At 45.7% G+C, this 27,768-nt stretch overlaps 1 protein-coding gene across 2 annotated transcripts; it reads right to left on the reverse strand.

Annotated features, from left to right (window-relative positions):
- Positions 1 to 11,069: 11,069 nt before the first annotated feature.
- LOC102569651 (immunoglobulin superfamily containing leucine-rich repeat protein) lies at positions 11,070 to 20,616 on the reverse strand. Of its 2 annotated transcripts, none has more exons than XM_006273157.4 (2): positions 20,277 to 20,616; positions 11,070 to 13,997 (listed from the first exon to the last, which is right to left on the reverse strand). In XM_006273157.4, exons 1-2 carry the CDS (start codon positions 20,335 to 20,337, stop codon positions 12,724 to 12,726), a joined length of 1,335 nt encoding a protein of 444 aa, XP_006273219.3. In that variant the 5' UTR covers positions 20,338 to 20,616; the 3' UTR covers positions 11,070 to 12,723. The 2 variants fall into 2 exon arrangements, with proteins under 2 accessions (XP_006273219.3, XP_019333265.1); XM_019477720.2 differs by lacking the exon at positions 20,277 to 20,616 and adding an exon at positions 18,869 to 20,238.
- Between the last annotated feature and the right edge of the window lie 7,152 nt (positions 20,617 to 27,768).

The raw sequence follows: 27,768 nt of genomic DNA on the forward strand, positions 1-27,768 counted from the left end.
TCTTGAGAGTGCCTGGTCTGTTTTTGGTCTTTGTACATTCTTACAACAGCTGAGGTGGCTACATGGGGGTAATGGAGGGGACTGCATTGGGTGTAGAGCAGAAGGGGAAGAGCCCTTGTGTGTAGGCAGCTCCTCCCATAGTTGCTACTAGCCATTCAGGGGTATATTTGCTCTATAGCAGTGGGAGGCAACCTCTTTTTGGTAGGTGAGTCACAAGCTCAGCCCCACATCCTCCCTAAGTGCCACCCCAGTCCCCTTCCCCTACCAGATCTACTGCTGTGCTTCCTGCCTGCTCTGCTGTGCTCTGTCCTATCTGCTGCTCTTTTCTCTGCTCCCTCCTGAATCTGCTGTATGCCACACAGACAGGCTACCCATGCCACTTGTGGCAGGTGTGCTGCCGGTTGGCCACCCCTGACTATTGTACACTTTCAGACAGGCTGGAGGGAGCCACTGTGACATGTGCCCAACACTTGGGGCTGACAGGACTTAACCTATCGGTCCTAAAGCCTCAAAGACTGCGAACGTTTATACCAGAGGTGGGCAATTATTTTGGGTGGAGGGCCACTTACTGAGTTTTCGCAAGCCATCAAGGGGTGCATGACAGGCAGCCAGGGGCAGATAAATATTAAATTTCTAACTTTTTTAGGGGCCCCGCAGGCCAGATAGAATGGCCTGGCGGGCCACATTCAGCCCGCAGGCCACATTTTGCCTGCCCTTGCTTTATAGTATAGCTCTTCATGGGTTTTTTTTTTTTTCTCATCAGAATTGCTTTCCCATCTGAAAAATGGGTTTTGTGCTGGGGGAAAAAATAATCTACTCTCCAAAGATGAATGCCTTCAAACAGACATGTTCACACTCTGAAATGCCTCATGGAAACTAGTTTGAGGACAATGGGAGCATCAGAAGCCCAATGTGCTAGGTTCCCTACCAAAAACTTCATGTCCCATAATGCCTTGCAATGATGTATCACTTTCCTTTACTAGGAGGGAGGATTATGTGGTATCATGGGAAAGGAAGTCTCTCCAGGAAGCCCAACACCGAGGCAATGGGAGCAGGAGGCATCCCAGTTACAGCTCCCATGAAGTGCTGCAAGGCCAGCTCAGAGCCCAGATACTTTGTTATTGCTGAAGGCTTCCCATGCAAATCGGAGTTAAAAGCCGATTTTTTTTCCAGCTGGAGCTCTCCTGATTTTTAAAGCCAGATGGGATAGTATGGTCACCCACAGAGACCTTTCTGCAGTGTCTTCTGCTTTCAGCCTGTAACTTCTGAGAGCCAGAGAGAGACAGTTCAACCACTGGCACCTTTTCAGCCTAGCTCAAAATAGCCCCTGTCCCTTGGTAAGTAGTTGCAATGGTTAATTACTCTTTCTGTTAAAGCTTGACTCCTAATTTCCAGTCTCAGTTTCTCTAGCTTCAGTTTCCAATTACAAGCCTTCATCATGCCCTTTTTTTTCTGCTGGAAAATAAGCAGGTGAACATCTATAGTTTGGAGACCCTGACTAAGGTCTTGTCGTGGAGAAGTGAGGACATAGCCTTCACTGCCTAATGCGACTGAAGGGGTGGTGTGAACCTTAGTCCCCTGGTTCTTTCATCTAAGAGATGAATCGGGTTGGGTTTGCAGGCTGCCCGCCATCTCATTCTGCTAGGACCAGGTGTGTTCCAGTTCAGGTGCTGCCCATAACATCAGCCTTTTCTTTCCCCCTCACCCTGGTCTGTTGTGAAATGCTGTGCTGTGGACCCAGTGATCTGGGAGGGGTAGGTCTGTCCATGCCAAACCAGTGCGACTCAGAGTTGGGTTTTTGTCCCTTGACTCTTCAACCTAATACTGCTCATAAACTGGAGGATAATTTGGGGTGGGGGGGGGGGGGGGATGGTGTTGACTTATAGTCCCCAGAGAACACCATAAAAATATGTGCTCACATGGTGAGAGCAGAGAGGCAGGGACAATCTGCTCCTGGTTCTAGCGCTCATTTGCTGGGTGATCTCTTAGGATTCACTTCACCTTGCCATCACTCATGCAACAAGCTCTGCCTCTCCTTTTGTAAAGAGGCTGCGGGTTTCCTTTATAAGGGAGAATGTCGGAGAAGTATGGTATCCAGGTGTAGCCGTACTGATCTAGAGGAAATGGCAATCGGGACTTGTAGTAGAGATGATATCTTTTATTAGACCAACAAGATTTTTGCAAAAAAATGTTCTTTAATTGCCAGCTTTCAGGCACAAACACCCTTCATCAGGCATTGGAGAAAAGATTGTAAAAGTTCTCTTGGGTAGAAATGAAAGTTCATATTTCATAGAGAAGTATGGAGTTGGATTACTATTAGTGTTATAACCAGTGACTGACCTCTGCATGGGAATTTTATATTTTGAGTCTTGCATAAAGTAATCTCTATCTGGGCAGCAACTAAGAACTTGCAATACCATGCAGATTAACTCTTTAATTGCTGTTCTTTGTCTTGGGGTGTCTCCGTTTCTCTGGTCTGGGCCATAGAGGAGAGTGGGAGTATGTACTGTGGTGTATATGGCTAATATTCTCCAGGAATATTAACTAATACTAATATTCACTAATAGGTGACCTATTTAAATGTCCCTCCTTTAAAGCATCCTGTGTCTGCCACCTGTTTTGGATCCCTTTGCTTTACTTATGGAATCATTTTCAACAATAAATTAAAAAAACAAACAAACAGCATTGCACTGAGGTCATAGACAAGAGTCCTGTGCACTTGACAGGGGTCTTTTAAAGCCTTAATTTTTAGCTGTGTGTATTATTGTCATGGACCGCTTCCTGGGTCTGAGCGCCACATCTGGCCTTCGGCAGGTGGAGAGGAATGGGCCAGATATCTGAGATGTGTAGGATAGCATTTTGGAGTGAGACGGTATTCCTTACGTGGTTAGGTTGGTGTGAAACATCTACACAACAAAGACACTAACAGTATGGAGGAGAGAAGTTTTCTGATGGTCTCTTAAATGTTGTAAGTTGCTGTGGGCACTGGATAGTCCTTCCATGTTTGTATGGGATCTACTGCCGTGGGGGCCCAATGCATGGTCAGGACCCCAGTGCTATTGCTATTCAATTAATCTTCCAGATATATATCAGAGATGATATAATTAAGTGAATAACATTTTTACACACATTGCTTTAGTTGGCACTTTTGCCACTGTATTGCACAAATTGATTTATTTATGCAATTGATATATCGGCATTTGGTTTCAATAGCTTTCTGACAATTTTTTAAAGTAATATGATTCCATGGCAACTCTGGTACTAGGGACTTCATGTGTGAGTGAAACAGGTGCCTGACAGTCATGGGAAAGAACTCCTCCTAACTCCCTGCCCTGCAATGTCTTGGGGAGGAGAAAGAAGTATGCTCCCTGCCTCTGAAGGGTTTTGCAAATTCAGACCAGGAGGATGGGAGACCCATTGTCAGGTCTTGATACTTCTACTGCGAGTCTCATGTATAAAGTTGCCTGCTTGTATCATGCAAGACCTTCATGAATTGAGGCTTCTTCCACCAGCCTATAAGGGCAGTAGCTGCAGAGGGAATAGATATCCTTTATTTAGAAAGAAGACTCCCCTCCCTGCCCCCAATATGAAATGGCTTGCTGAACATCTGAAACTGCAGGGCTCTGAGGTTTTTCCCTCCAATGGCAGCCGCTTGTGTGATTCATTGGATGTCTCCATTCATGAAACCCTAGAAGCTTTGTAGAGACTTTCCATTACCCATGAGGGTCTTTAATAAGATTGGCATTTAAGCCAAGGTGCAGTTTCTTGGAACAGTCTCTACTTCTGTTTTGTAGTCTATCCTAGATCCACCAAGCCAGGACACCTCTGATCTCGTGAAAGCACTGGGCATAGGTCAGAGGAAATCTTGGCCCTGCTTAACATCAGTGGCAAGACTTCCATTATCTTCAGCGGACTTGAGGCTTTGCCCTAAGGGGGATTTCTATTGTTGCCTGGTCTTGCAATGACTTTGTACCATGAATCTCCTTGGGTTTCTATATTCATGGGTATTAGTAATATTTTTGAGACAGTGGGCCAAACTGAAGCTGAGTGCAACTCGGTTCAAGCCACTTCTGCTGGCTGTGCATTTACGTGTCCCCTGATCAGAATTTGATCTATTATCTTCATTCATTGGGCCATGCTTTGCTATCTGGTAAAAGTTCGGGACACTTTCAAGGTCCTGTCATGGAACAATCGAACAAGACATGGAAGTGTCTGGTATATGCAGTAGTTCTGCGTGTAATGGGGCTCCATGTTTATGAAAGAAATGTATTAATATTGCTAATAACTGGAAGCATAGATTGTGATGGCCAGAACCAGAGGGGTTAATGAGCAAATTATAGCAAATAATATCTGCTTCTTGGAGGCATCTGACAATAGAATAATGGTTAACATTATCTAAGGCAAAGCTTGCAAGATTGTAACCTGCAAAATGTACCCTGTTTGTCACAAGTATAACCGCGATATTAAAATTAACTGTCTGTACCAATCATAAGACTACCACGAGCCCCAAGAAGTGGAACTAGAAAACAGAACTGCAAACTTTAGCTGACCTAACAGTTCTTGCTTAAAGGTCAGTCAAAATGATAAACCTGACCACAAGGTATAATTAACACACTCCAAAAAATTCCGAAGAGGAAGTAACCAGGTGAATTGGACTTAGGTGGAGTAAATGCTAATCTTAAACCTCGAAGTGATGTGATATGATTTGCTTATTGAATAAGCTCAAGTTTAGGCAGTAACCTCTTATGATAATTTTTTTAACACCTTTCAATCCCATAGAGTAACAACTGTAGAGTAAGATTGTGAGTGGCTCTAAAGTCAACAGATTAGCATAAGATAAGGTATTAAAAAAAAACAAACACACATGTCAGGTGATCAGTAGGAAGGAGGGAACAGAACGGTCATTGCTGTTCCAAGCCTGGACTCCAGACTCCTGGTGTGAGCAAGGATCAGATCCTGACCAGGGAACTTCCCTGGTGCTCCCTCAGACAGCGTCGATCGGGGACACCTGACTTTGCTGGAACAACTTGGCATGTACCTGGCACTGAAGAACTGTCGATAAGTTGCCAACCAAGTGGGAACTCTGTCAATTTGTCTGTCTGTTATTATTATCACTGCCAACTCTTATCTCTTATTGTTGTATTATCTATTAATCTTTTTGTTAACTGTTATATGTATAAACCATATTTTGCTGCTAACATATATTTTTGCTGCTATAAGTAAAATTTACCTTTACTGTTATAAGTAAAATTTGTCTTTGCTTCGCTTCCAACTTTGCCTCCTCAATCCTGAGCTGAACAGCCCAGTGGCTGATTATATTCGCAGCACCCTGTTGGCCTGTGACCAAATTGATACACTCACAGTCGGCCTGTGACAATAGATGACATATAAGTGCTGGCGGGGGAAAGGGTGCAACTCTGTGCTGTCACTGACACCCTTGCTGCTGCCAGGAGTTGGGTCCAGCCAGCCTGCAGCCCTGTGCCCCAGAGTTGGCACAGAAATTGCTCTACCACTGCCACCCCCACAGCTGCTGCTGCCATCCCCACTCCTACCACTCCCTGGCTCTGGCTAGGCTGCAGCCCCATGCTCTGTGCCCTGCTGTTGGTGCAGAAATCTAGGGGGGCATGTGCCCCCTGTCCCTCCCGATGCATCACCTATGACCTGCAGCAGGAAAGCTGTGATTTAAACAAGAAAACCTGGCAAATAAAGAGCATTTTACCTTTTTGGAGACTAACCAAAAATGCACTACCAAAATGTCTGTAAAGTTGCCAAACTTAAATGTTTGTATGTGGGATATTGCATCAGTGTGGGGATTATTTAATATGTCTTTTTAAAGACAAGCTCTATTTTTTGCCTGTTCTATTGTACCCATACCTGTGCCTTTTCAATGGGGACCTAGAGCTGATGGTCTCTCTTTGTATTAGTCTCCTTTTTACAACATTGTTTTAGGTGAAAAGTTGGGATAGAGTAGCTGTAGATCTGGATTGAAGAAGCAGCCCATGTAGGAATGGAAATTTTGTTTTTAAGAAACTGTAATAATCCTCTTCCTGTACTAGAACAAACACAAGCATCTTTCTTTCCTACAGCTATTTTTCACTGGGGCTGACCTTCTACAATAATTCCTTCTAGAGCTGGAAGAGGGGCAGTGCCTTCAAGTATGTCTTCTTGATCTACAAATATTTTTGTGGCTGTTACAGATTGGTTGTGTCAACACGTACACACTTACTGCTCAGTAACTGAAATTACTGTGCAGTATGGGCACACATATATACATGCACACTTGTACTGCACAGTAAAATATGGAGACAAACGCCAACTTGACTGTTTAATTTGATACCTGCATTATTTGACAGCTGCATCAACTTACTGCATAGTAAATTTAAGCCAGCATTAATGCATGTGTAGACCTACCATCTATGTAGAAAAATGAACAATGTGTTCCCTGAAATAAATATTGGAGTCTAACTAATGTGTACATTGCTAGGTTGGGATGGTGGGATGGATTTGTCCCAGTCTGCTGGTCTGATGATGGTCTGAGAGGGTGGTGAAAGGGTTTTCCCCCCTCAACTAGCTTGTGACAATGATGAAAGGACTTAGTTGGAGGGGAAGTTGGAATAACAAGGACGCACTGCAGAGTAGGAGTTTTGAAGTGATGGGAGCCCAAGAAGGGTGGCTGTGCCTTAAGGAAATGATCCTTCGGGCACAAAGGGAGACGATCCCGATGCGAGGAAAAAGAGGGAAAGGGGCCAGGAGGCTTCCTTGGCTGACCAGAGAAATCCAGGGCAGCCTACAGGCCAAAAGGGGGGCACATAAAAAGTGGAAACAGGGAGAGATTACCAAAGGGATACCTCCTCTGCTCGCACTTGTAGGGAGGCAGTTAGACAGGCCAAAGCTACCATGGAGCTTAGGATGGCATCCCAAGTTAAGGACAACAAAAAATTGTTTTTTAGATATATAGGGAGTAAAAGGAAGGCCCAGGGAGGAATAGGATCCCTGCTAAATGGGCAGAAGCAAATGGTGACGGACGGGGGGACAAGGCTGAACTCCTCAATGAGTTCTTTGCCTCAGTGTTCCTAAGAGAGGGGCAGGACAAGTCTCTCACTGGGGTTGTAGAGAGGCAGCAGCAAGGCACCAGACTACCATGCGTAGACCCTGAGATGGTGCAGAGTCACTTGGAGGAACTGGATGCGTTTAAGTCGGCAGGCCCGGATGAGCTCCATCCGAGGGTGCTGAAGGCACTGGCCGACGTTATTGCACAGCCACTGGCGGGCATATTTGAATGCTCGTGGCGCACGTGCCAAGTCCCAGAGGACTGGAAAAGGGCCATTGTGGTCCCCATTTTCAAGAAGGGGAGAAAGGAGGACCTGGGCAACTATAGGCCAGTCAGTCTCACCTCCATCCTTGGCAAAGTCTTTGAAAAAATGATCAAGGCTCACATTTGCGAGAGCCCAGCAGGACAAATTATGCTGAGGGGAAACCAGCACGGGTTCATAGCAGGCAGATTGTGCCTGACTAATCTAGTCTCTTTTTATGACCAGGTTACGAAACGCCTGGACACAGGAGTAGGGGTGGATGTCGTATACTTAGACTTCAGGAAGGCCTTCGATACGGTATCCCACCCCATACTGGTGAACAAGTTAAGAGGCTGTGACTTGGATGACTACACAGTCCGGTGGGTGGCAAATTGGCTGGAGGGCCGCACCCAGAGTCGTAGTGGATGGGTCGGTTTCAACCTGGGAAGGTGTGGGCAGTGGGGTCCCGCAGGGCTCGGTCCTTGGACTGATACTCTTCAATGTCTTCATCAGCGACTTGGATGAGGGAGTGAAGTGTGCTCTGTCCAAGTTTGCGGATGACACAACTGTGGGGAGAAGTGGACATGCTGGAGGGCAGGGAAGAGCTGCAAGCAGACCTGGACAGGTTAGACAAGTGGGCAGAAAACAACAGAATGCAGTTTAACAAGGAGAAATGCAAAGTGCTGCACCTAGGGAGGAAAAATGTCCAGCATACCTACTGCCTAGGAAATGACTGCTGGGTGGCACGGAAGTGTAAAGGGATCTTGGAGTCCTAGTGGACTCCAAGATGGACATGAGTCGTCAGTGTGACGAAGCCATCAGAAAAGCTAATGGCACTTTATTGTGCATCAGCAGATGCATGACGAATAGATCCAAGGAGGTGATACTTCCCCTCTATCGGGCGCTGGTCAGACCGCAGTTGGAGTACTGCGTGCAGTTCTGGGCACCGCACTTCAAGAGGGATGCGGATAACCTGGAGAGGGTCCAGAGAAGGGCCACTCGTATGGTTAAGGGCTTGCAGGCCAAGCCTTACGAGGAGAGACTAGAGAACCTGGACCTTTTCAGCCTCCGCAAGAGGCGACCTTGTGGCTGCCTATAAGTTCATCATGGGGGCACAGAAGGGAATTGGTGAGGTTTTATTCACCAAGGCACCCCTGGGAGTTACAAGAAATAATGGCCACAAGCTAGCAGAGAGCAGATTTAGACTGGACACTAGGAAGAACTTCTTCACAGTTAGAGTAGCCAAGGTCTGGAATGGGCTCCTAAGGGAGGTGGTGCTCTCCCCTACCCTGGGGGTCTTCAAGAGGAGGTTGGATATGCATCTAGCTGGGGTCATCTAGACCCAGCACTCTTTCCTGCCTATGCAGGGAGTTGGACTCAATGATCTATTGAGGTCCCTTCCGACCCTAACATCTATGAATCTATGAATCTAAAACAAGCAGTAGCAGCTTCAGTGATCTAAGTTTCAGTGGTTTTGTAGACCCAAGTGTACTAGCAGCAGTCCCTGTTGCTTGTACAGGGCTGGGCTGTACATAGTAAGTCACATAAATTACACCTGAGGTCAGTACACATCATGCAGCTTGGTATGGGATGGCTGGTAACCAAAACTTTACAGCCAGTCCCTGTGTGTAACTTATGAAGTGCCCACAGTGCAATGTATCGTATCTTGGTTGGAAAAATTTTTTTGGGGGGGGGGGGGGGGTCTTGGGGCCCAACTTAAACTTGTATATGGAAGACTCTTTTCTCCTTGGCCATCTGACAGCCTCTATGCCTGCATGCATCTCTTAATTAACCTTGCAATTTTTTTACCTTGGAGGCAGCTCCTGAAGTTGTGCGATCAATATGAATTTCAACAATTTTCCCCCCAACCCCAAGTTTCTAGTGAGTTCCAACAAAAACTTTTGTTTGAAACTTTGAAATCAGAAACTGTTGGTTTGCTTGAAAAATGTGGGTTGCTTTTGCAAAATCAGATCCATTTTGACATCATTTTTTCATTTTGTAAAAGATTTTGATGTATTTTCAGTCAAGTTTGTGGGGAGGGGTGTTCTGGTTTTGAACTGATTTTAAGTTGTTCTGGTTTCATCTATTTCTTTTTACCTGCGTACATCATGTAAGAGGCTTTGAATTCACCTGCAGAACCTTTCAACTGTCTCTAAAATAAGTATTCTTGGATTTTTTGTTCTGCTGTTGGTTTTGCAGTGTTGAGCTTTTTGCTGATTTGGAGCAAACGCTTTTGTCAGGGTGTGGAAGGGAATTCTGTTTTCTGATATACTGGCAGCCACCTCCCTCACCCTTCTTTCCCTTTCCACCTCCTTGACTGGAGGGAGGTTGTAGCCTGTGGTGAGACTGGGTCACAAGCACCTGGCCTGCTTCTCTAAAATGCCTACATCAGTAATGACCGACCATGTAGCATTGTCTACCTGGGTAGGCAGCCTCCTACCAGAGCTCCCAGAAGTCAGAACAGTTCCATAGGGCTGTGCGATTATTTCACTGACCATTTCATTTTGACACTGTTTCAACCATGTTCAAGGTCGAAACAGCAAAATCAGAGTGAAACAAAGGCCGTCGAAATAGCCTCGAAACAAAACAAGGCTAATTGAAACGTGTCAAAAGTTTAAAAGTTTGGACCGTAGGCTGGGGATGGGAAGTCAGCCCAGCTGGGTTGACTTCCCATCCCCAGTGCTAGATCGCACCTCGGGCGGAAGGCAGCCCAGCTGGGCCGGCCCCAGTGAAATGTCGAAACAGCCTTTCTGTTTTGACAGAATGAAAGGGAACAGCTGGTTCAACTTGAAATGAAATTTGAAACTGAACGCTGTTCCTTTGAACCGTCGAAACTGAAGGCAAAACGGAACGGTGCCATTTCGCACAGCCCTACAGTTCCATGTGAAGTAGCAGGCTCCAAGAGCCCTTAGACCCTCACTGCCACCCTCATAAGCAACTTTGTGTGGGGTTGAGAGGAAAAGAGTGCAGTTCAGCCATTCAGACATCTACAGCAGGGCTGCCAGGGGCCATCTCTGCTTCTGGGGGGTGAAGGGTTGCCCCTATTGCCACCCTGGGCCCTTCTGAGGGAAGGGAGAATCCCTGGCACTCCAACAGGAGATATGCTCTTAGGAGCCTCCATGGGGCCTTGCTGTGTCCCCAGATGTGGTCCTCCCAGCTCATCCAGCACTGTGGGGACATTGGAAAGAGTGGACTAGGTGAGTTTTCAGCATACTGTCCTCTTGGGGTTTGTCTTTTGGGGTGGCTAGGATCTGCAGAGCCACCCCCATAGACTCAGTCTTGGAAAGCCATACAAAAACCACCCCAAAAGAAACCCTGAGAGGAGAAGATACAAGTGCAGGTTGGACTGCAGGTAGGAGACCAGGCCATGGCTACCTGCTGTGCATAGTGTGGGAGGTTGCTGGTTTGTGATCTCTTCTTCATATGCTGTTGACCTGGTGTTACACAGAGAGGTTGAGAAATAAGCCTGTCTGTTGTTATACCGGCACTGGGAATTCCCTATTTCAGAAATGTGTTCTTTCCCCTGGAGGAATTCAAGGCCTTTGCCAGGAAAGTTGCATTCCCCTCCTGTAATTTGGCTGCAATCTGCAGGTGGTGAAGCAGTGAGGACCTTGTATTGCCATTCAGATATATGTTACAACCAGGGCTTTACTACAAGGGAGTTCAGCGGATGTGGATCCCACTCAAATATTCCCCCAACGAGGGGCTGGCATTGTGTTCTGCAGTCTCCTTGGAGATGTAGTTCTCTTACCCCATAAATAACTGCTCGAGGGAAGGTTTGTTTTGTAGAATCATATTTATTTAAATTGGTACCTTTTCAGCTGTATAATTCTGAAAAGGACAACGTAATGTGGATACCAGGATATTGCTATAGCTCTTTGGAGGGGGTGAGGGGTACTAGCAAGAAAACAGAGAAAGAGAGCTTTAAGCATCTGAGAAACACCTGTACAGTAAGGGAGATAGAGAATACCCTGGTTTGCCTTTGTAGAACATCTGGAGCTTCCAAACTTCCTTCAGATAGTGGGAGATATGGAGAAAACCTGATCTTCCACTGCAGGATGATTGAACTGTCTATAGCTTCCTGGGTCAGTGTGCTATAAAGTATATCTGGTCTCCCCAGTACTGTGCGCTAAATCCTGTTAGAATGAGTAACAGTACAATTCATTTGCAGACTTTCTCTTGTATGTTGTTGTCTTTTCTTTCTCTTTCTCGTCCTGCCTCTCCTCCTGTAGGGTCTTCAGGGCCCATATGCTTAGCACCCATTCAGAGATGAGCATTGGGCGTGGATTGGTGGGTGAACGAGGGGAGAAGAGATGAGGGCACCCAGACTCTGATAGGATTGGGCCCCTTCAAAGCCCTTTTGCCTGCTCCTGAGGGAACAGCACTATGGAAAAGATCCCCAGCTCCCAGCCAAGAATTATGATCAATTTGGTGTAAAACTCTGTGCTGGAAGCTCATGGCCTCTGCTCCAGCTCAAACATGTTTGTACCCAGTACCACGTACAAAACAGCTCCATCCATGTATCTGTCTCATGTCGTCTAAGTGGACTCATTAGAAATGCAACAGAACTCTTTTGCAATAAATACCAATGAGAACTGGACTGTTTGGTTATGAGACTGGGCGTATAGGGCAGCAATGGAGGAAGGGAGACAGGACAGTGGAGAAGGGATCTGCTGAAGAAGCTTGCAAGGTGGGCAAGGTCAGTTCTATCTTTCCCTTCTCTTGTAGATCATAAGCCTCCTATGATGGAGGTCTCGGAGGCACCTTCCTCCTGAGTAGGTCTATGAACACTAAAAACTGCATAGTACTCTCTAGTCATAGATGACTCCTCTTACTCCTACTGATTGATATGCATCTGGCATGATAAAAGAAAACACCCGATTGGCTAATTGGCTGTCTGACCATCTTTAATTGGCACTTGGACTTGCGGTTAAAAACTGACTGTGAAATCAATGGATGTTTTGCTACTGACTTCTACAGAGCCAGGATTTCACCCCAGCTCCTTAATGGAAAAATAGAGTTTTTGGTTTACCTGAACCATCCTGTAGACCTGTCTGAGATGTCCTGCAGTGCTGAACATCTGCTGAATTCTAAACTGAATGTGTATAAAGATGGGTTATGCTTGTTCCACAAATGCTGCCATGATTTCTTAACCAGCATGTTAATACCAGAGATGATTTGAGTGCTCTGGAACTGGCAGGTAAACTTAGGACCTGAACCTGGATTGGCATGTGGCTATTTTAACCCAATAGGCTGAACCAAATACCCACCTCTGAATGTCACCAAAGGAAGGTGTGGAAGTCAGACCTGAATTTGGTTGTTGGACCTGTCCTTGACCAATGCCTCCCACAGCACCCAGCAGCTCAGTAGATGCATCCACTACGGTGACAGAAGTGCGACAGAACTAGAGCGAGGCTCTTTGGCATTTCTTCTAGCAATAAAGAAGAAAAATGAAACAAAACAGGCAAGCCCAGAGACCGGGCTGAATCGGAGTCCCGCTGTTACTGCTCCTTGACTCTGCAGGGGTATGATAAATAATCACAAGCTTTTCTCCAGACTTTGAGAAATCAGTTGGGTCTTCTTGGTAGCAGCTTTTGCCTCTGTGCTGGCTGGCTTGGGGGTGATTTCTAAGCAGGTCTTCTGCTGGATTCTCTGAGCTGGCCAAAGCCATGTCAACTGAGACCTCACGAGTTCCAGCATCATTGGTGGCCAGGCAGGTGTAAGTACCTTCGTCTTGCTTGCTGAACTTGGGGATGGTCAGGGTACCGTTCTTGAAGGTCAGGAAGTGCTCTTGGCTCTGCTTGGAGTGCCCACTGGGGAGGTCATTCCCATCTCTTTCCATATTGGGCCTATTTTTCTCTGTTTGTTGGTTGGAAGTCTGAATTTTCCAGCTGATTTCTGGCTGGGGACTACCTGTGACGCTGCAGTGCAAGGTGAGTGTGAGCCCGTCATAGAGCACAGTGTTGTCCAAGTTGGACTGGTAGGTCAGCTGCACGGAGGGAGGCACACACTGCAGGTCAGGGATTTTCCTCAGGGGAATGCCTCTGAGATTGTCTGGGGCTGCACAGCTGATGGAGTCCCTCTCTGGAAGGGAAATGGAGGTATTCTCAGTCCAGTTCCTCAGCCAGAAGACTTTACAAGAGCAGTTGAGTGGGTTGTTGTGGAGCTGTAGCTGTGATAGAGAAGTCATGGCATCAAATGTCCCTTCAGCAATGGTGGTGAACTGGTTGTCATTGATCCACAGGGACCTCAAGTCTTTCAGGGCCTGGAAGGCCTCTGAAGGCAATGTGGCCATGTGATTGTTGTTCATCTTCAGGATCTGCAGGGCGCTGACGTTGCGCAGATCCTCCCAGGGGAAGTCCACGATCTGGTTATGTCCAAGATCCATGTTTTTCAAATCTGCCAGCATGGCGAAAGTGCCTTGCTCAATGGTGCTGATGTGATTGTACCCCAGCCAAAGGGACTGCACCTCTGTAACCTCCATGAAGGAGCTCTTCCGCAGGGCGGTGAGCCTGTTAGCCGACAGGGTGAGGATTATCACGCTGCGGGGCAGCCCCAGCGGCACATCCTGGAGATCCCGGTAAGCACATTCTGCCAGCTGGCGCCCATTTTTTTTTTCTATACAAGTGCAGATCTCTGGGCAGCTGATGCTCATCCCGAAGAAAGCTGCAATGCATAGGCAGAGCAGGAGACCCATCGCCTCTCCTGTGCATAAAGAGATGGAGGAAGCTATTAATTATTTTGCATAATTTTTGTCAAGCCATCCCTGCTGCTCTGCTCCAGTCTGATCTGAAGCAGCATTTTCCCTTCGGGTTTTTCTTTAGCCAAGTTATAACAGGGAGCAGCAGGCAATAAAATCATGCACATGGCACTGCAGCATTTTTTTAAAACTATAAATGTGATGAAGAGGATGTTAAATATTCCCTGATCTAAACAAAGTCTTGATGTATGAATAACATATCGTTAGCACAGAGAAAATTGCAGCTGGTCAGGGCATTTCCAATGAATCACTTTTGTTCAATGGAAAACAATTTTTTCAATTAAACTAATATTTTTTTTCACCCCAAACACATAATTTTTTAAAAGAAACCTTGTGCTTGGGGTGAAGGTGGGTAGGTTTAAATTATCCCATATCAGCCTTCTCGGACACATTTTGAAATGCAGCTTTTCTTTCAACATTTACTGACATTTATGTAAATGTTCCAAGTGATCAAGATCAAAATTAAAGCAATGTTCCAGACAATTGAAGTATTGCGTTTCAGTACATTCATGAAATGTTTGTGAAAATACAGTTTCACTGAAAATGCTGGAAGTTTGGCTTTTTGTTCTGATTCAGAATGAAAACATTTAAAAATCTCACTTTTTCATGCGCTGGGCAGTTTCATTTTTGGATTAGTGATGATGATAATGATGAAAATATGTCTGACTCTCTAAAATATTTTGTCACTTTTTATTTCGGACCCCCAGTTCCTATCTGTAACAGAGTAACAGTGACACTTCCTTTCTCTCATTCTTTGGGATCTATTCAGATTGTAAATTGTTTGGGGGTGAACAATGGATTGCTACTCTGTGTTTGTATGGCATATAGCACAATGGGGTCCTGATCTCTGGGGAAGGCCTTTGGGGAGCTAAATAATAGTTAACATTGATTAAACAAAAAGCAGCCTGGAATCGCCTCTACCAGTTTCAGAAGGGGAGGCAGAATTCCTTCTTATTTTTTTTTCCCCTTGCCAAATTTACTCACTCTCTCCCGCCCTCACTGTCTAATTGAGGATTGTGTTGGCAATAAAGAAAGCAAATGATAAGTGTTCTAATGTCACAATGACCATGTGGTTTACAAAAGCAGGGAAGGGGAGAAAAGTGACACTGCAAAAGAGAGGACTGATTTGCCAAACTGGGAGACTGAGAGGATGAGGGAAAACACAAGGTTCAGTGGTTTTGATCACTAGAGAGAGGTTAGGTGCTTGGCTCCAATCTGTGTGTGCATCTGTCAAAGACAGAAATGTTTTACACTAATGTTATGGAGTTGCATAGTACTCAGTGGATTTTCTGATCTGTTCGGAGAGGGTGGCCACATTATCGCAGCTTCCTGGACTGCTCTTACACGCAGAAGTGAAGATGCTAATGTACAGTGTACGATTGCATTACAATATCTTTGTCATGGCTGGAGATCTTACTATTTTGAACTGTTTCTTCAAAATTAAAAGCAGCAGCTTCTTGACAAAAACAAAACAAAACAAAAAATGCATCATCTTCAGACAATGATGCTGTTGTGAGTCACTGGCTTTATGCTACAGAAGCCTCTGTCTGAGTGCAATGGGTACAAACCCATTAAACAGCTTTAAAGCCTTATAAAATAATTCAAATGATCTAGTGGCATCATATTACCCAGGTCCCTCTGGCCAAATTCTTGATCTAGGGGCAATCTATAGTAATATTTTTTATTTCAGTGAAGTCGTGCTGGTGTTGCAGTGCTGTAGCTGGAAGCAAGGCCTGGTCCTTTCTCAGCTACTTTAAACTCTACAACAGGTGAACACACGCGTCACAAGTGGCATGGACAGCCTCTGTGAGTGGTATGTGGCAGATGAGAGGGGGAGGCAGCACAGTGGTAGATAGGGTAGGGAGCAGAAAGCAGAGCAGCGGCCTGGGCAGGGAGCACAAAACAGAGCAGGAGATGGGGCAGAGGAAGGGGATCAAAGTGGCATTTGGGGAGGATGCAGGGCTAAAAAAAAAAAAGTTGGCCTCTGTTGGTCTAGTGGATAGATAGGAGCCTTGTACTCTTCGATTCTCAAAGCGAAAGTTGCACCTTCTAGGGTGCTAGGTAGCTTCTGCTCACAGGGTTCATTCAGCAATTCCACATTACTAACAAACTGGTCTGAGAACAGGCTGCAACTCTGATCATTCACAAGCAGGGAGGTGAGCTGATTTCACTGGCCAATGTGAGCACCTGGAGTAGGAAGGATGGCCTGGTGTAGAGGTGGCTAATCTGTGGCATGGACAGATCAGGGAGCAGGCAGGCAGTGTAGCAACACATAGGGCCAGGAGCAGAAAGCAGAGCAGCAGATTGGGTAGGGAAAATAGGGCTAAGAGCAGAAAGCAGAGCAAGAGATTGGGCAGGGGATGAAGATTAGAATGGCATTTGTGGTGGGCATGGGGCTTAATTTGTGTCATGCTTGCCAAAAAGATTGGCTCTATTACCCTGTTATAGTGTTTAATATTAATTTTGTGTTTTATCCTGATCATGGGGGGCAGGGGGAGATAACCCCATCCCATTCAAGATTTCCCATTCAAGCTTCTGGTGTTGCATTACTGTAATGCTACTAAGAGGCACCAGCTGAGATCAGGATCTTATTGTTTTAGGGGCTGTACAGATGCACAGGAAGTATCAGGCATTGCCCCAAAGAGCCAACACACTAACTAGACAAGACAGTTGAAGGAAGTCTGATATTTTTTGCTTTTAAGGAGCCAGGAAAAGGAGGTGAATGACTTCCCCCAGAGCGTACTGGGAGTATGTGGCAAAGTTAGGAAAGGCCTAGAGCAGTGGTTTCTATCTTTTTTTTCATTAGCAGATCCCTAAAAAAATTTGAAGGGAGATAAGGACCCTCTGAATTGTAAATGTGGGTATTCACATACTATTGATTGATCGTAGTCCTCTTTCACAGACCCCTTAGACATAGTCTGTGGACCCCCAGGGATCCATAGGCCACAGGTTGAAAACCATTGGCCTAGAATCCACATCCCCAAAGTTGCAGCCCAGAGTGGAGTTATCTGTCCCTTTTACTAGTCTCTTTTCCTTGGTCCCTGTTGGAGTGTGATCCAAAGCTTCTGCATCTGTGTCCTTTATTGTGCACTGCCCTCGATGACATGGTTAGCACAATTTTGGAAGGGCTGGTGATGAACTCATATGCTTCCTATGGGCAATCCCGCAGCATTGCACCAGACATTACTCAGAGCAATATGCAGGTCTGTGGGGAACCGTGAACTGGTGTGTGATGCCTTTTGCTCAGGTCTCACATCCCAAGCAACTGAGCTATGGCTACTAGTATGAATGATTACTGGGGAGGTGGTTGCCTGCCAGAGCAGCCCCTGATGCTTAGGGGCCTGCCTCTCACTGAGTCCACTCTGTGCCAGGACATAATGTCCAATGCCTATTGCCTTACTAGTGCCCACCTGCCCTCTACACTTTGGGGTGCACACACTCCAGAGAAGAGAGTTTATAGGGAATAAAACTAGTGAAAGAATTTTTGTGGAAACCATGTTGTTTAGAAACTCCTGCTTTGATGAAATAAAGTTGCAAGAAATTGTATTGATTCAGCTGAAATTTGTTTCCTGTTTAAAAAAAAAAATGGAATCTGAAGTTTTCAAAATGTTCTCATTCAACATATTGAGAACAAAAGAAAAAAAAACCCATTGCAAAGAGGACTGGTTGCTCAAGTGTTTTTTTTCCCTCTGTTTTGCATTAAAAAGGGTGCCGATCCAAGCAAAATACATTCCATTTTTAATCAAAAGGAAATGAGTCAGTCAACCCCAAATAAAGTCTTTTCAGACTTTAGTCATGCTTTTTTTTTTTTTAATCCTGATTTTTGGATAGCAACATTTTGAAATGTCAAACTTTTCTTATAAGGATCCTCACCTATAAGCAAGTTGGACATTTTGTATTTCAATTTCACTTTGTCTCATCTATGAAACGGCAATGAAAGTATCTTAATACAATATTGATAAGACAAATATTCTGTGTAATTAATTTTTATTTTTATAAAGTGTGGGGCCCTGGGCAATTGCCTGGTTTGCCCTCCCCTAAGGCCGCTATTTCCCCCCTGCATGACCAGCTTGGGGGTGGGTCATGCCCCCTTCATGCTGTGGGGCTAGGCACCTCCCACCCGCTCCCCTGGCATGGCTGGATTGGGGCTGTAAATGCCCCTTCCCCCCTCCCTCCCTCCTCCAAAAAGGCCAAGTTATGGCCAGAACAAGTCCTCTTCCCCCATGTGGCTGGTCAGGGCTGGCCTGCCACCGGCCTCCTCTGGGCAGCCATATGGGACCTGCTGTGCTCCCCTCCAGATGCCAGATCAGGACATCCAGCCAGATCCAGCCCTAGGACAGACTGGGTATTGCCCATCCAGCCCGCTGGGTGAAAAGGTTGATCATTACTGCCAATAGCCAGAAGTAACAACTCTATTGATACCGGCACCTGCAGCTATGAGGCAACTGTTACACCTGCAGTAACTGTGTAACTAGGTCTGGGTGACCAGAGCATCAATTTTTTAATTTTTGAGGAGGTGAAATAACACTGGATGCTGCTACTGGCCTGGCCACTACTGGGAGGTCGGCCACTGTTGCTGCCGCCCAGCGTGCGAAACCTGTTTGTTCTACCTCTGATCTTCCTGATTCTGTGTTGGTTCAAATGCAGCAGAACTGTTGCAATTTTAATCCTGTTTCATTCAGAGTCAAAGTTAAGGAGGTTTAGCTCACTTGTGTCCTGCAGGATCAGGCAGACATAAGATTCACAGTAGCAGCTCCCCCCTCCTCTCCCTTTTTAAGGTGATTTAAAAGACACATTTATCCATAGCTGTTCTCACCTTCTCAATCTGAATCTCCCCCATACACAGCTTTCCATGCCATTTGAAGCATACTGTCAGATTAGTTTTGTAATTTCTGGTCAGCAAAGGGTGCCATCCTCCAATTTTTACTGAGACAAAATTACTTGGCACATCAATGGACTTTGTCTTAAAGTCGGGATTACAGAAGCAGTCAAACAGTAACATCTGCCTTTGGATTCTTGGAGCTGGTTTAGACAACAAACTTGCATGCAGCACGTGTGTGTGATTTTTCTTCATCATTTCTATGCTATCAAAGTCCTACCATAGCTACAAATACCAGCATAAAGGTGCTTTTATAGAGATTATTTTGCTTCCCAAGAGGGTTTTGTTAATGGAGCTGTACCTGCAAATCTTCCAAGCATATACCAAGTGTCAGTCACATTTCAGTACATGTGTTCACGCTAGAATTGACAGTCGTGTTAGTTAACAATGCACTCATGCCTGCTGGCTGATCTGGTTCTAGTTAGGCTTAAAGCAATGCTGGAAATCTGTTCATTTCTCAGAGTAGGGCTAAGAGCAGGCAGTCATTGATGTCTTTGCTCAAATTCCCAGTCATGGCTTATAGTCCGCTTGGGTTATGTGGACATTTCCTGTGCACCGGAGAGAGAGAAAGCAGGCTGGCAGTGAGGGGTGTTGGAAGCAGTCTTTGAAATATGGCTCTGCTGGCTTTAAAACTTTCTTTTTCTCTCATCTGTTTCTAGTTCTCCAGTCCCTTCTCCCCCCTCCTCCTGCCTTCTCACTGCTGAGGCCCTGTGCTTTGCTCGTCTGTTGTTAAGAATGTGTTGAGAGATTATTCTTGGCACTTGCATCTCCAGTCTTTGCTTGTGCAGTCTTTGTTTCCAGCCCCGTTCCAACCCATTGTTCCAAAAACCCTTTCTTCGAACACTCTATACACTGAATCCTCTCCTTTGCTGTCTTATGGAGCATCCCAGAGAGTTTGCAGGTAGCAATATAGGCCTCCTCGTAGTTTCAGCCAACACAACCTTGCATTCCTCTCCCCTGCATCTTTGAATAACCATGATTTACTATTTATTTATTAATCCAAACAGGCATTACTTCAAGTTTCCAATAAATAAAGCATCACTATTCTGCAGGGCAAGCCTTTAAAACCACAAAGAATTGATTTCTTCGATTCACATAGCAGCCGGTCAAATGTTTCTCAGCTGTACCCTGGCCGCTATGAATGTAGTGGCCAGACTGTTGCTACTCAAAATGATCCCGCTGTCTCCCAGTGGAATGGGTTTTAAGAGGCAAAACTGGTTTGCAGCTAGCATTAGATCTTAAAGCCTATGGCATCGGCAACAATCATCTAGGAGAAGAAAATGAAATGCTAATAGACTTATTTAAATAGGAAAGCTGCAGTTGCTTAAAAGACAGAGCTTTTTACCTCTTAGCCTTGCTTCCCCTTCTGTCTTCGAGGACAAACTCGAGGCAAACTCTGTAAACATTGCTCTGGGTCCTGTCAGACTCACGCATTCCAAAAATGTTAATAATAGTCATTAAAAAAAAATCCCACACAACTCGTCCGCTGCCAAAATAAATACGCTTCGCTGTTCTCGTGCAAAGTTCCTGGCTATTGGTCCTACGAGAGCTGTGCCATTATTCCTGGCACCCATTTTTGAACTTGCCCAGCTTTTTATTTGTGGATGGGGCAAGAAGTCATAAAAGAAATAGCCCTCAGATGAATGATGCCCCCTGCTTGTCCTCAACTGATTTTTTTTTTTTTTCCTGGCAGCTTATGGAGTATAGAATTACAGCATCCCAGAACGCCCATTCTGAAAACATAACTAAACTCATTTTTCAGCAGCAAGGACCTGCCGTTTCTTAAATTACACCAGAAACTTAAATGGAAAAAGATGCCAAATTGTTGGGCCCCCCCCCCCCCCCTTCCTTCTCCTGTGAGACAGCTCTGAGTCTCTTAAAGCTACAGTAAATGGCAAAAAGACCTTGCTGTTATAATTCAGGAATATGAGGCCTTGAGCTGGGATTTTCAGTTGGGAACAGGCTTTCATTGGATTTCTGTGTCCTTTAACTGAACAAACCCACTTAAAGCCTCCCTGTTTCATGCTCTAGGCTCTGTGATGTAAAGGAAAAATAAACATTCAGTGAACACTTAATGAAGTAGAACTGGTTGGGGGGGTGGGGGGGAAATGTTCCTTCCCCTGTCTGAATTCCTAGCGCAAGGTTGACAGAAGGTATGTCTAGTGCACGTTCCCAGCACTTTTGGGAAAGGATATTCTCAAGTAAGCCCTACCTGTGCCCTCCCACTTGCACGCGCTGATCCAAGAAATGTGGCCGTTCTCGAGCATATCCAACACTGAGGTCTCCAGGGCGGCCCTGTGGGGCACTTTCTAAAGTAGCTGCACTGCTGTGTATCTAAGTCTGGTGTATGTAGCAAAAGCGGGTGACCGGGATGTGCTTATGGCTGGCCCTTCTCAGCAAGGGCTAGGGATGTGGTGTAGACATCCCCAAAAAGGTTCTAATATAAAATCAGTGATGCCTTCTTATTGCCTCTGCTGTTGGCTTAGCCCCCCATCAGGACAGCAGCCACAGACTCCATGTCCTGGTTTTTACAGAGCTGATGAAGCTTAGGGGCAAATCCTATAACCACAAGACCAGTATCTGGTGAAATGGAGCAATGCAAATGGCACCTCCTTGGGCCATCTAAGCCCCTTGTGCCATGTAGAGTATTTGCCCTGAGAGAAACCAAGTGATGGTTCAATCTCTGCCTGTCTCGGAGTCCCCTATGTTGCGATCTATTTTAACTCCCTCTGGGAGCTTCTCTTGAGGAGGAGGCTTCTGGGATGTAGTGAACCACTTTATCTCAATTGACCTGTGGAGCTCCTTGCCACAAGCTACCACAGAAGCCAAGATCTTGTTAGGATTGAAAAGAAAAGGGAAAAAGAAAAAGGCTTAGGTAGTGACCTGAGTAATGAAAGCGATGAAAATTATTTCAGAAGAATGAAAATGTAAGAGAGATGGCCTCATGGTTCAGGGTATAAGAAAGCATACTTAGTGGGAGGGAGATATTTTTCTGATAGACGGGTGATCCCAGTTGTCCCTGCAGGAGTGCTTTCTGCTTCCTCTGAAGGAATTGCTCTTGGCCTGCCTCAGACAAGAGGTTGGAGCCAGTGGATGATGGGTCAGATCCACTCTAGTGTTCCCTGTGTTCCCATTACCCATGTTAGCTACAGGGGCAGTCTATTAGACCAAGTTTCCCATGCCATGGGGGATGAAAGCTTTCCTACCCCAAGCAGGCAACCTCTGTTAAAGAAGTTTGTTGTCCCAAGAGCAACTGGGTATGAGCGAGCTGCAAATAAATGTAGGCTGGAGATTAGAAGCAGGTTTCTAGCCATTTGGTGCCAGAAGTTCTCAAAAGGCCTTTCAATACTGGGATGAAAGCTTCCAACTGGTTTTGGGTGGGGCCTGGCCTGGATGACCCAGAGATCCCTTCTTGGCCTAGTTTCCTCTAAGACGTCATATTATCAACGCCAAGGTTATAAAGATCTGTACTTAACAGCCAGTCATTGTAAATAAGTAACAAGAGGGAGTTCCTCTGCTAATAGCTGTTTCAAACCAGCTGCTATAGCCTCACCGTAATGTGCTCATCGCTGATCGAGGGGAAATGTAACAAAATAATAGCCTGATATCTAATCTGTGTATAATGCTATCACCACAGCATGTTGGATAAAAGTACAAGTGCTCCAGAATGCAACTAATTTACTAGTTTTATACTATGCTGTGCTAGGAACTTCCTTCCTGGCCCCACCTGATTGTCGGTTGTATGCCCTGAAGCATAAGGAATAACCTTTTGCTGTTCTGATCCTCACTAGCCTAGCTAGGATTAAATAGAAAGGTACACATTTCATGTGCCAGAGCCCCTTCTGTAACTTATAGCAAGCCCTAGAGTCCTGCCAGTGTACAAACAAACTGCGCTAGAAATGAAAAGGCTTCTTTGAGCCAAATGCCCGTGTGAAGTTTCTGTTGCTGTGGGAACTGGCGAAGCAAAAGCGATAACGATGTTTGGGTAAATCTGAGCTTCATCTCCCCTGTGTGTAGGATGTCTGTAGTTGTTCTGCTGGCTGAGCCACTCAGGGCCAAAATCTGGTGTTGCACCAGTATAAACACAGAAAAGGATTTGATCCATGTGCTCTTGGGCCCCAACCCAGTGAAGCCCTTTATGCACATGTTTAACTTTAAGCCCATTCACAGTGCCAGCTGTCTTGGTGACTCTGATGCACATACTTCAGTGGTCTGGAGGCTTTAAACATTGCTGCCTGTGCCCTGCAGATAGAGATTCATTGTCTTAGTTAGAGTCAGGCCTTTTGCATAATCAGTAGAATTTATTGGCATTCAGGACAATAGTAGATCGCTCTTATAGCACTTTTCATCAGACTGAGATTCAAAGCACTTTATAGGATTCCCCAGAAGGGGCTGGAGAGCAGGGTTTTAATCAAGCTGATAGAACAGACTGAGGAAAAGGGAGGTACCAGGGCTCACCTGCAGTTTCCCGGGGGCAGACAGCGGTGTCAATCAGGACTAGACCCCACTGCCATGGATGGAGAGCTCCCAGCTAGGCCCATACCCTCCCTGGTCCATTCACAAGACACCACTGGATCAATATCTGTGATCCACCACTCCTGTGCCACTGACAAGACTGGTGACCACAGCCTGGGTGCTGTATTCCCTTGATATTAGCCTGCTCTAGAAACCAAAGCTGGGGAGCCATTGAAGGGATCCTGAGGGACAGATTGTTCACAGAAGCTCAGTTTATACTAGGAAGGGTTTGCTTTTTCACCTTATACCAATACAGCTACAGCCACCAATCCCCCTAGAGCCAAAACCACAAAACAACACACTTCCCCCAGTTATCTCTTGCTGGTATAATGGTACATATGGTAGAGCTGTTGATGGCACAGCTATGTCAATTTTTGGGGGGGGAGGTGGGGAGGTGCATGTGATTATTTCACACTCCTAACTGCCATCCCTATTCTGGCCAAATTTTAAAGTGTAGTCTGAGCTGTGATCACAGAGTTGTTATTGATACCACAGATGTGTCCTGCTTTACCTCTGTCAAATAAGCTGCCTTAATGTGGATGCAGTTCTGTTCGTATAAAACAGCTTTAAATTGGTGCAGCTTTAGACTGGTGCCATTGTGCTGGTCAAGGGATCTTTATCCCAACTTACTTGTGTTCACACTACGTTCATACTAATATATAGGTGCTAACATTGCACTTCTAAGTCTTGGAGTTCTCTTAATGCACAACCTGTACTTGTAACATGTTGGAAATCTATAAGGCAAATAAATAGGTCCTGATTGTCCATAGTCATTTATATTTGTAGAAAGTGTGGGTAAGACGCTATCAGATCCGAATGGCAGCCTTTCAGTCTGCTTGCTCTGTTCTAAGTGACTCCATGAAGTGTAGCAGGATGATATTGTGTTTGTCTTGATTTGTAGATGTTGTTAATTATTGCCTCAGACTTGAGTAACCTGCTGCAAAGAAATGTTAGATGTTGACTCTGATCCAGCCAGTCATTGGTGCTAGCTTCTGTCACCTGTGCGTTACGCTGTCCAGCCAGCACCTTCATGTTTTTTACCCAAGTTGCTTTTCATTGTCCCACTCCATGTCCTTCCTGACCATTCTGTACCCTGCTGCAGTACCTACAATAGCTGTGATGGGAGGTGGGGTACTGTGATCACTGTTTGTTGTGTTAGCCCACATTGCCCCTTGGGTTTCTTGTGCTCCCCTACATGTCTGTCTCCATCTCCAGTTGTCCTCTCCATTGACTGTAAGCTGTGTGGGGCAGGGACTCTCTGTTCATGTTCGCATAGCACCTAGCACAGTGGTTTCCCACACTCTGTGACATAGCTGCTTTTTAGGACTACATGGAAGTGTTACAAAAGTAACTGTTCTTCAGGGACTCCAGCTGCATGAAACAGAATTAAATTTAGACACCTAAAGTGCCGGTTAGACACCTAATAGGTGGAATAGGAGCTCACAGAAAACAGGAGCTCCAAGTCCCATCACTTGGACCAGGGTTGTTTTATACTCAGTTTGCCCTGATGCTAAGGACTTCATGCAGTATGGGCAAAACAGACCTATTTTTTTCTGCTCGTTTCCCATTTCCTTTCTAGTATCATTCTCTTCATGACCACTTAGTCCAGGAGTGGGCAACTATTTTGGGCAGAGGGCCGCTTACTGAGCTTTGGCAAGCCATCGAGGGCTGCATGATAGGCAGCCAGGGGCAGATAAATGTTAATTTTCTAAATTTTTTAGGGGTCCCACGGGCCGGATAGAATGGTCTGGCGGGCTGCATCCGGCCCCTGGGCCGCTTTTTGCCTACCCCTGACTTAGTCACTGTCCATCCATCAGGTGCCCCGCCCCCCAGGCTGTCTGTCCTCTTCTCTCTGGTGCATCCTTCTAGTTCTGATTTCTCTTTTTACAAGCATTCTTTGCCCTTTCCTCCTGCCATCCATGGTCAGTGTCTTTCCCAGCGCCTCTTCCCTGCTGCTGCCATTACTGGGATACTGAGGTCAGCCAATCGCACCTAGATGATGTTCTTTTACCTTGTGCCCTCTCTGATTACCCAGCCCCAGGGGCAGGCAGGACTCTAACCAGCTGATCTTAAAGGAGGCCAGTGCTCTCTGCTTTGAGTGGTGCAAATGAGCCCCTCTTTGGCAAAGCTAAAAAGGGTCTCCCTGGATTAGATCCCCTCCCTCCCCTTCATGGAAGAAGAACATGGAGGGAAGCCTGGGCAACCTGCCACAAAAATACATTGTTAGCGATCCTACAGTCCCCCAGCCAGGATTTGACCTACTAGGAAAGATTTGGTCCTCCCTGAATTGCATCCGGATACTTAATGGAAAATGTGGACACCTGCACCATAAATGGAGAATCAAAGAGAGTCCAGGGTTGTGTTTGTGGTGCGATTTTTTTTTTTTTTTGGCTGGTGCAACACATTGTGAATGATTGCCCAATTAGATCACTTAATGGCGATCTGGAATCAGTCCATTCAGCTACCCCAATGCAGTCAAATGGCTATCAAATTTAGATGTCAGTCCTATGAATGTTGTAATCTTAAAATGTCACCCAAAACAGAGAGAGATGAGGGAGTGACCTTGCAGGGAGGATGAAGCAAGGTAGACAGCCTCTCTCTTTCAATCCACAAGGGACCATCCCACCAGGAGCTGGAAGTGTTAAGAGGAGGAGTGCTCAGTCCAAAGTCAGGGGCTGATCAGTGCTTGCGGGGTCCACATAGGTCAGGCTATGTTCATGGTACCCATGAATGCAGATAGGGGATGGAATGGGTTACCTGGATTTTATCTGGACACTAACCCAGAGCCTGTCCGAATAAACTGCAGTGCGAGAGTCACATAAGCCTCTGTTTGCCCTCTACCTGGCATTCTTCCATGCTCAGGCATTGCAGCTTGGCTTTCAAATCAGAGAGGATGTTTAACTCTGCACGTGATGGGTCTGGCTAATAGCCCTGGCTGTATACTGAGGAGAAGTAGATGAGGACAGATGCCCTACTCAGGAAAGCATGTTTGAGCAGAATAGCATGGGACAGAGGGTGTAAATCAGGGAATGAAATCAAGGGACACCTTCTGAGTCTATAGCTCTGAGACCAGTTCACTGTTGTGGCAAGTGTGTCTTAGTCCATGCTATAATGTCATTTCCTTAATACACAGGCATATCACTTGGAGAGGAGACAGAGTTAGAGCTGCCTATTCCCTCTGATCAGTGAGAGTGCTTATTCTTCTCTCTGTGGGGAGGTACTGTGTCTTCCAGCCTCAGGAAAATAAAATATACAGTACTTTATCATTGGTACAAGAAAAGTTGCACACACTGAATAAAAATCAATCTGCTATGCTAGAGGGCTGCAAAGTACATTAAAAGCAATAGACTTACACCAGGGATGAATTTGACCCTGTATTATTATTAGCTGTAGTATTGTGATAGTATGTCAGGCTTAGTGCTAAAGCTGGTAGGAAAATGTGTGGATGGGTGGGAACAGCAAATGTTTTCACAATATTTATTTCCTGTTTGTCATCAAAATGTTCTGATCAGTTCCACTGAGAACCTTGGAGGGGAAACACGGAGCTATTTTATGGATAGTGGCTTGTGCTGGAAGTCAACCCAGGTAGGGCTCATTAATTGCAATTAATCAGACAATGGCTGGGTGTTTTCTCTGGGAAAGAGGGAAAGGGTGATAGGAAGGGATGGTCACTGACACTCTATAAATGCCTAAAGAAGGCAGTGGAGAGTCAAATGGGACTGTCTCTCCTGCATGAGGTCCATAGAAGCCTCATTCTCTTGGTGCAGCTCATCAGGAAAAGAAGTTGTGTAAGTTCTCTCAATTAGCACTAGGTGGGATCTGGGACCAGGGTTTACTGCCCTATTGTATTCACTGCACCTCTGCTTTTGGCACTGTAAGGGAAAGATAAACTGCCCGGCAAACTGCAATGGACAATCACTTCCCCTCATCAATGAAACTCAACGAGCCATTTTATGGTTTGTTAATGCTCCTATTGATCACAACAGGGCAGCTCAAAGCCAGGAGAAGCTATGAAGGAAGCTAAATGTACCACAGCGTATTGGTGCGACCAAATGCTGATACTTTCCTGAGGCCTCCCATCTATTGCTGGAACCTTGCGGGTGTCCAGTTTTCCTCCTATACCCATGTAAATCGGGAGAAATTCTATTGACATTGCATCACTGCACTGGGGTAAATCCAACCAGAATTAACCCATGGGACAGTCAGAATAAGACTTGGTGCCCCTCCACAAAAGGGAAGAGGTGAGCTCCTGACTCTATAGGACTGTCGCAGGGTCAGATCCTGATCTGGTGTGAGTTGTCACCTCTTCATGGAAATCAGTA

The sequence above is a fragment of the Alligator mississippiensis genome, chromosome 11 (assembly GCF_030867095.1).
Source record: "Alligator mississippiensis isolate rAllMis1 chromosome 11, rAllMis1, whole genome shotgun sequence".
Classification (NCBI taxonomy): domain Eukaryota; kingdom Metazoa; phylum Chordata; order Crocodylia; family Alligatoridae; genus Alligator; species Alligator mississippiensis.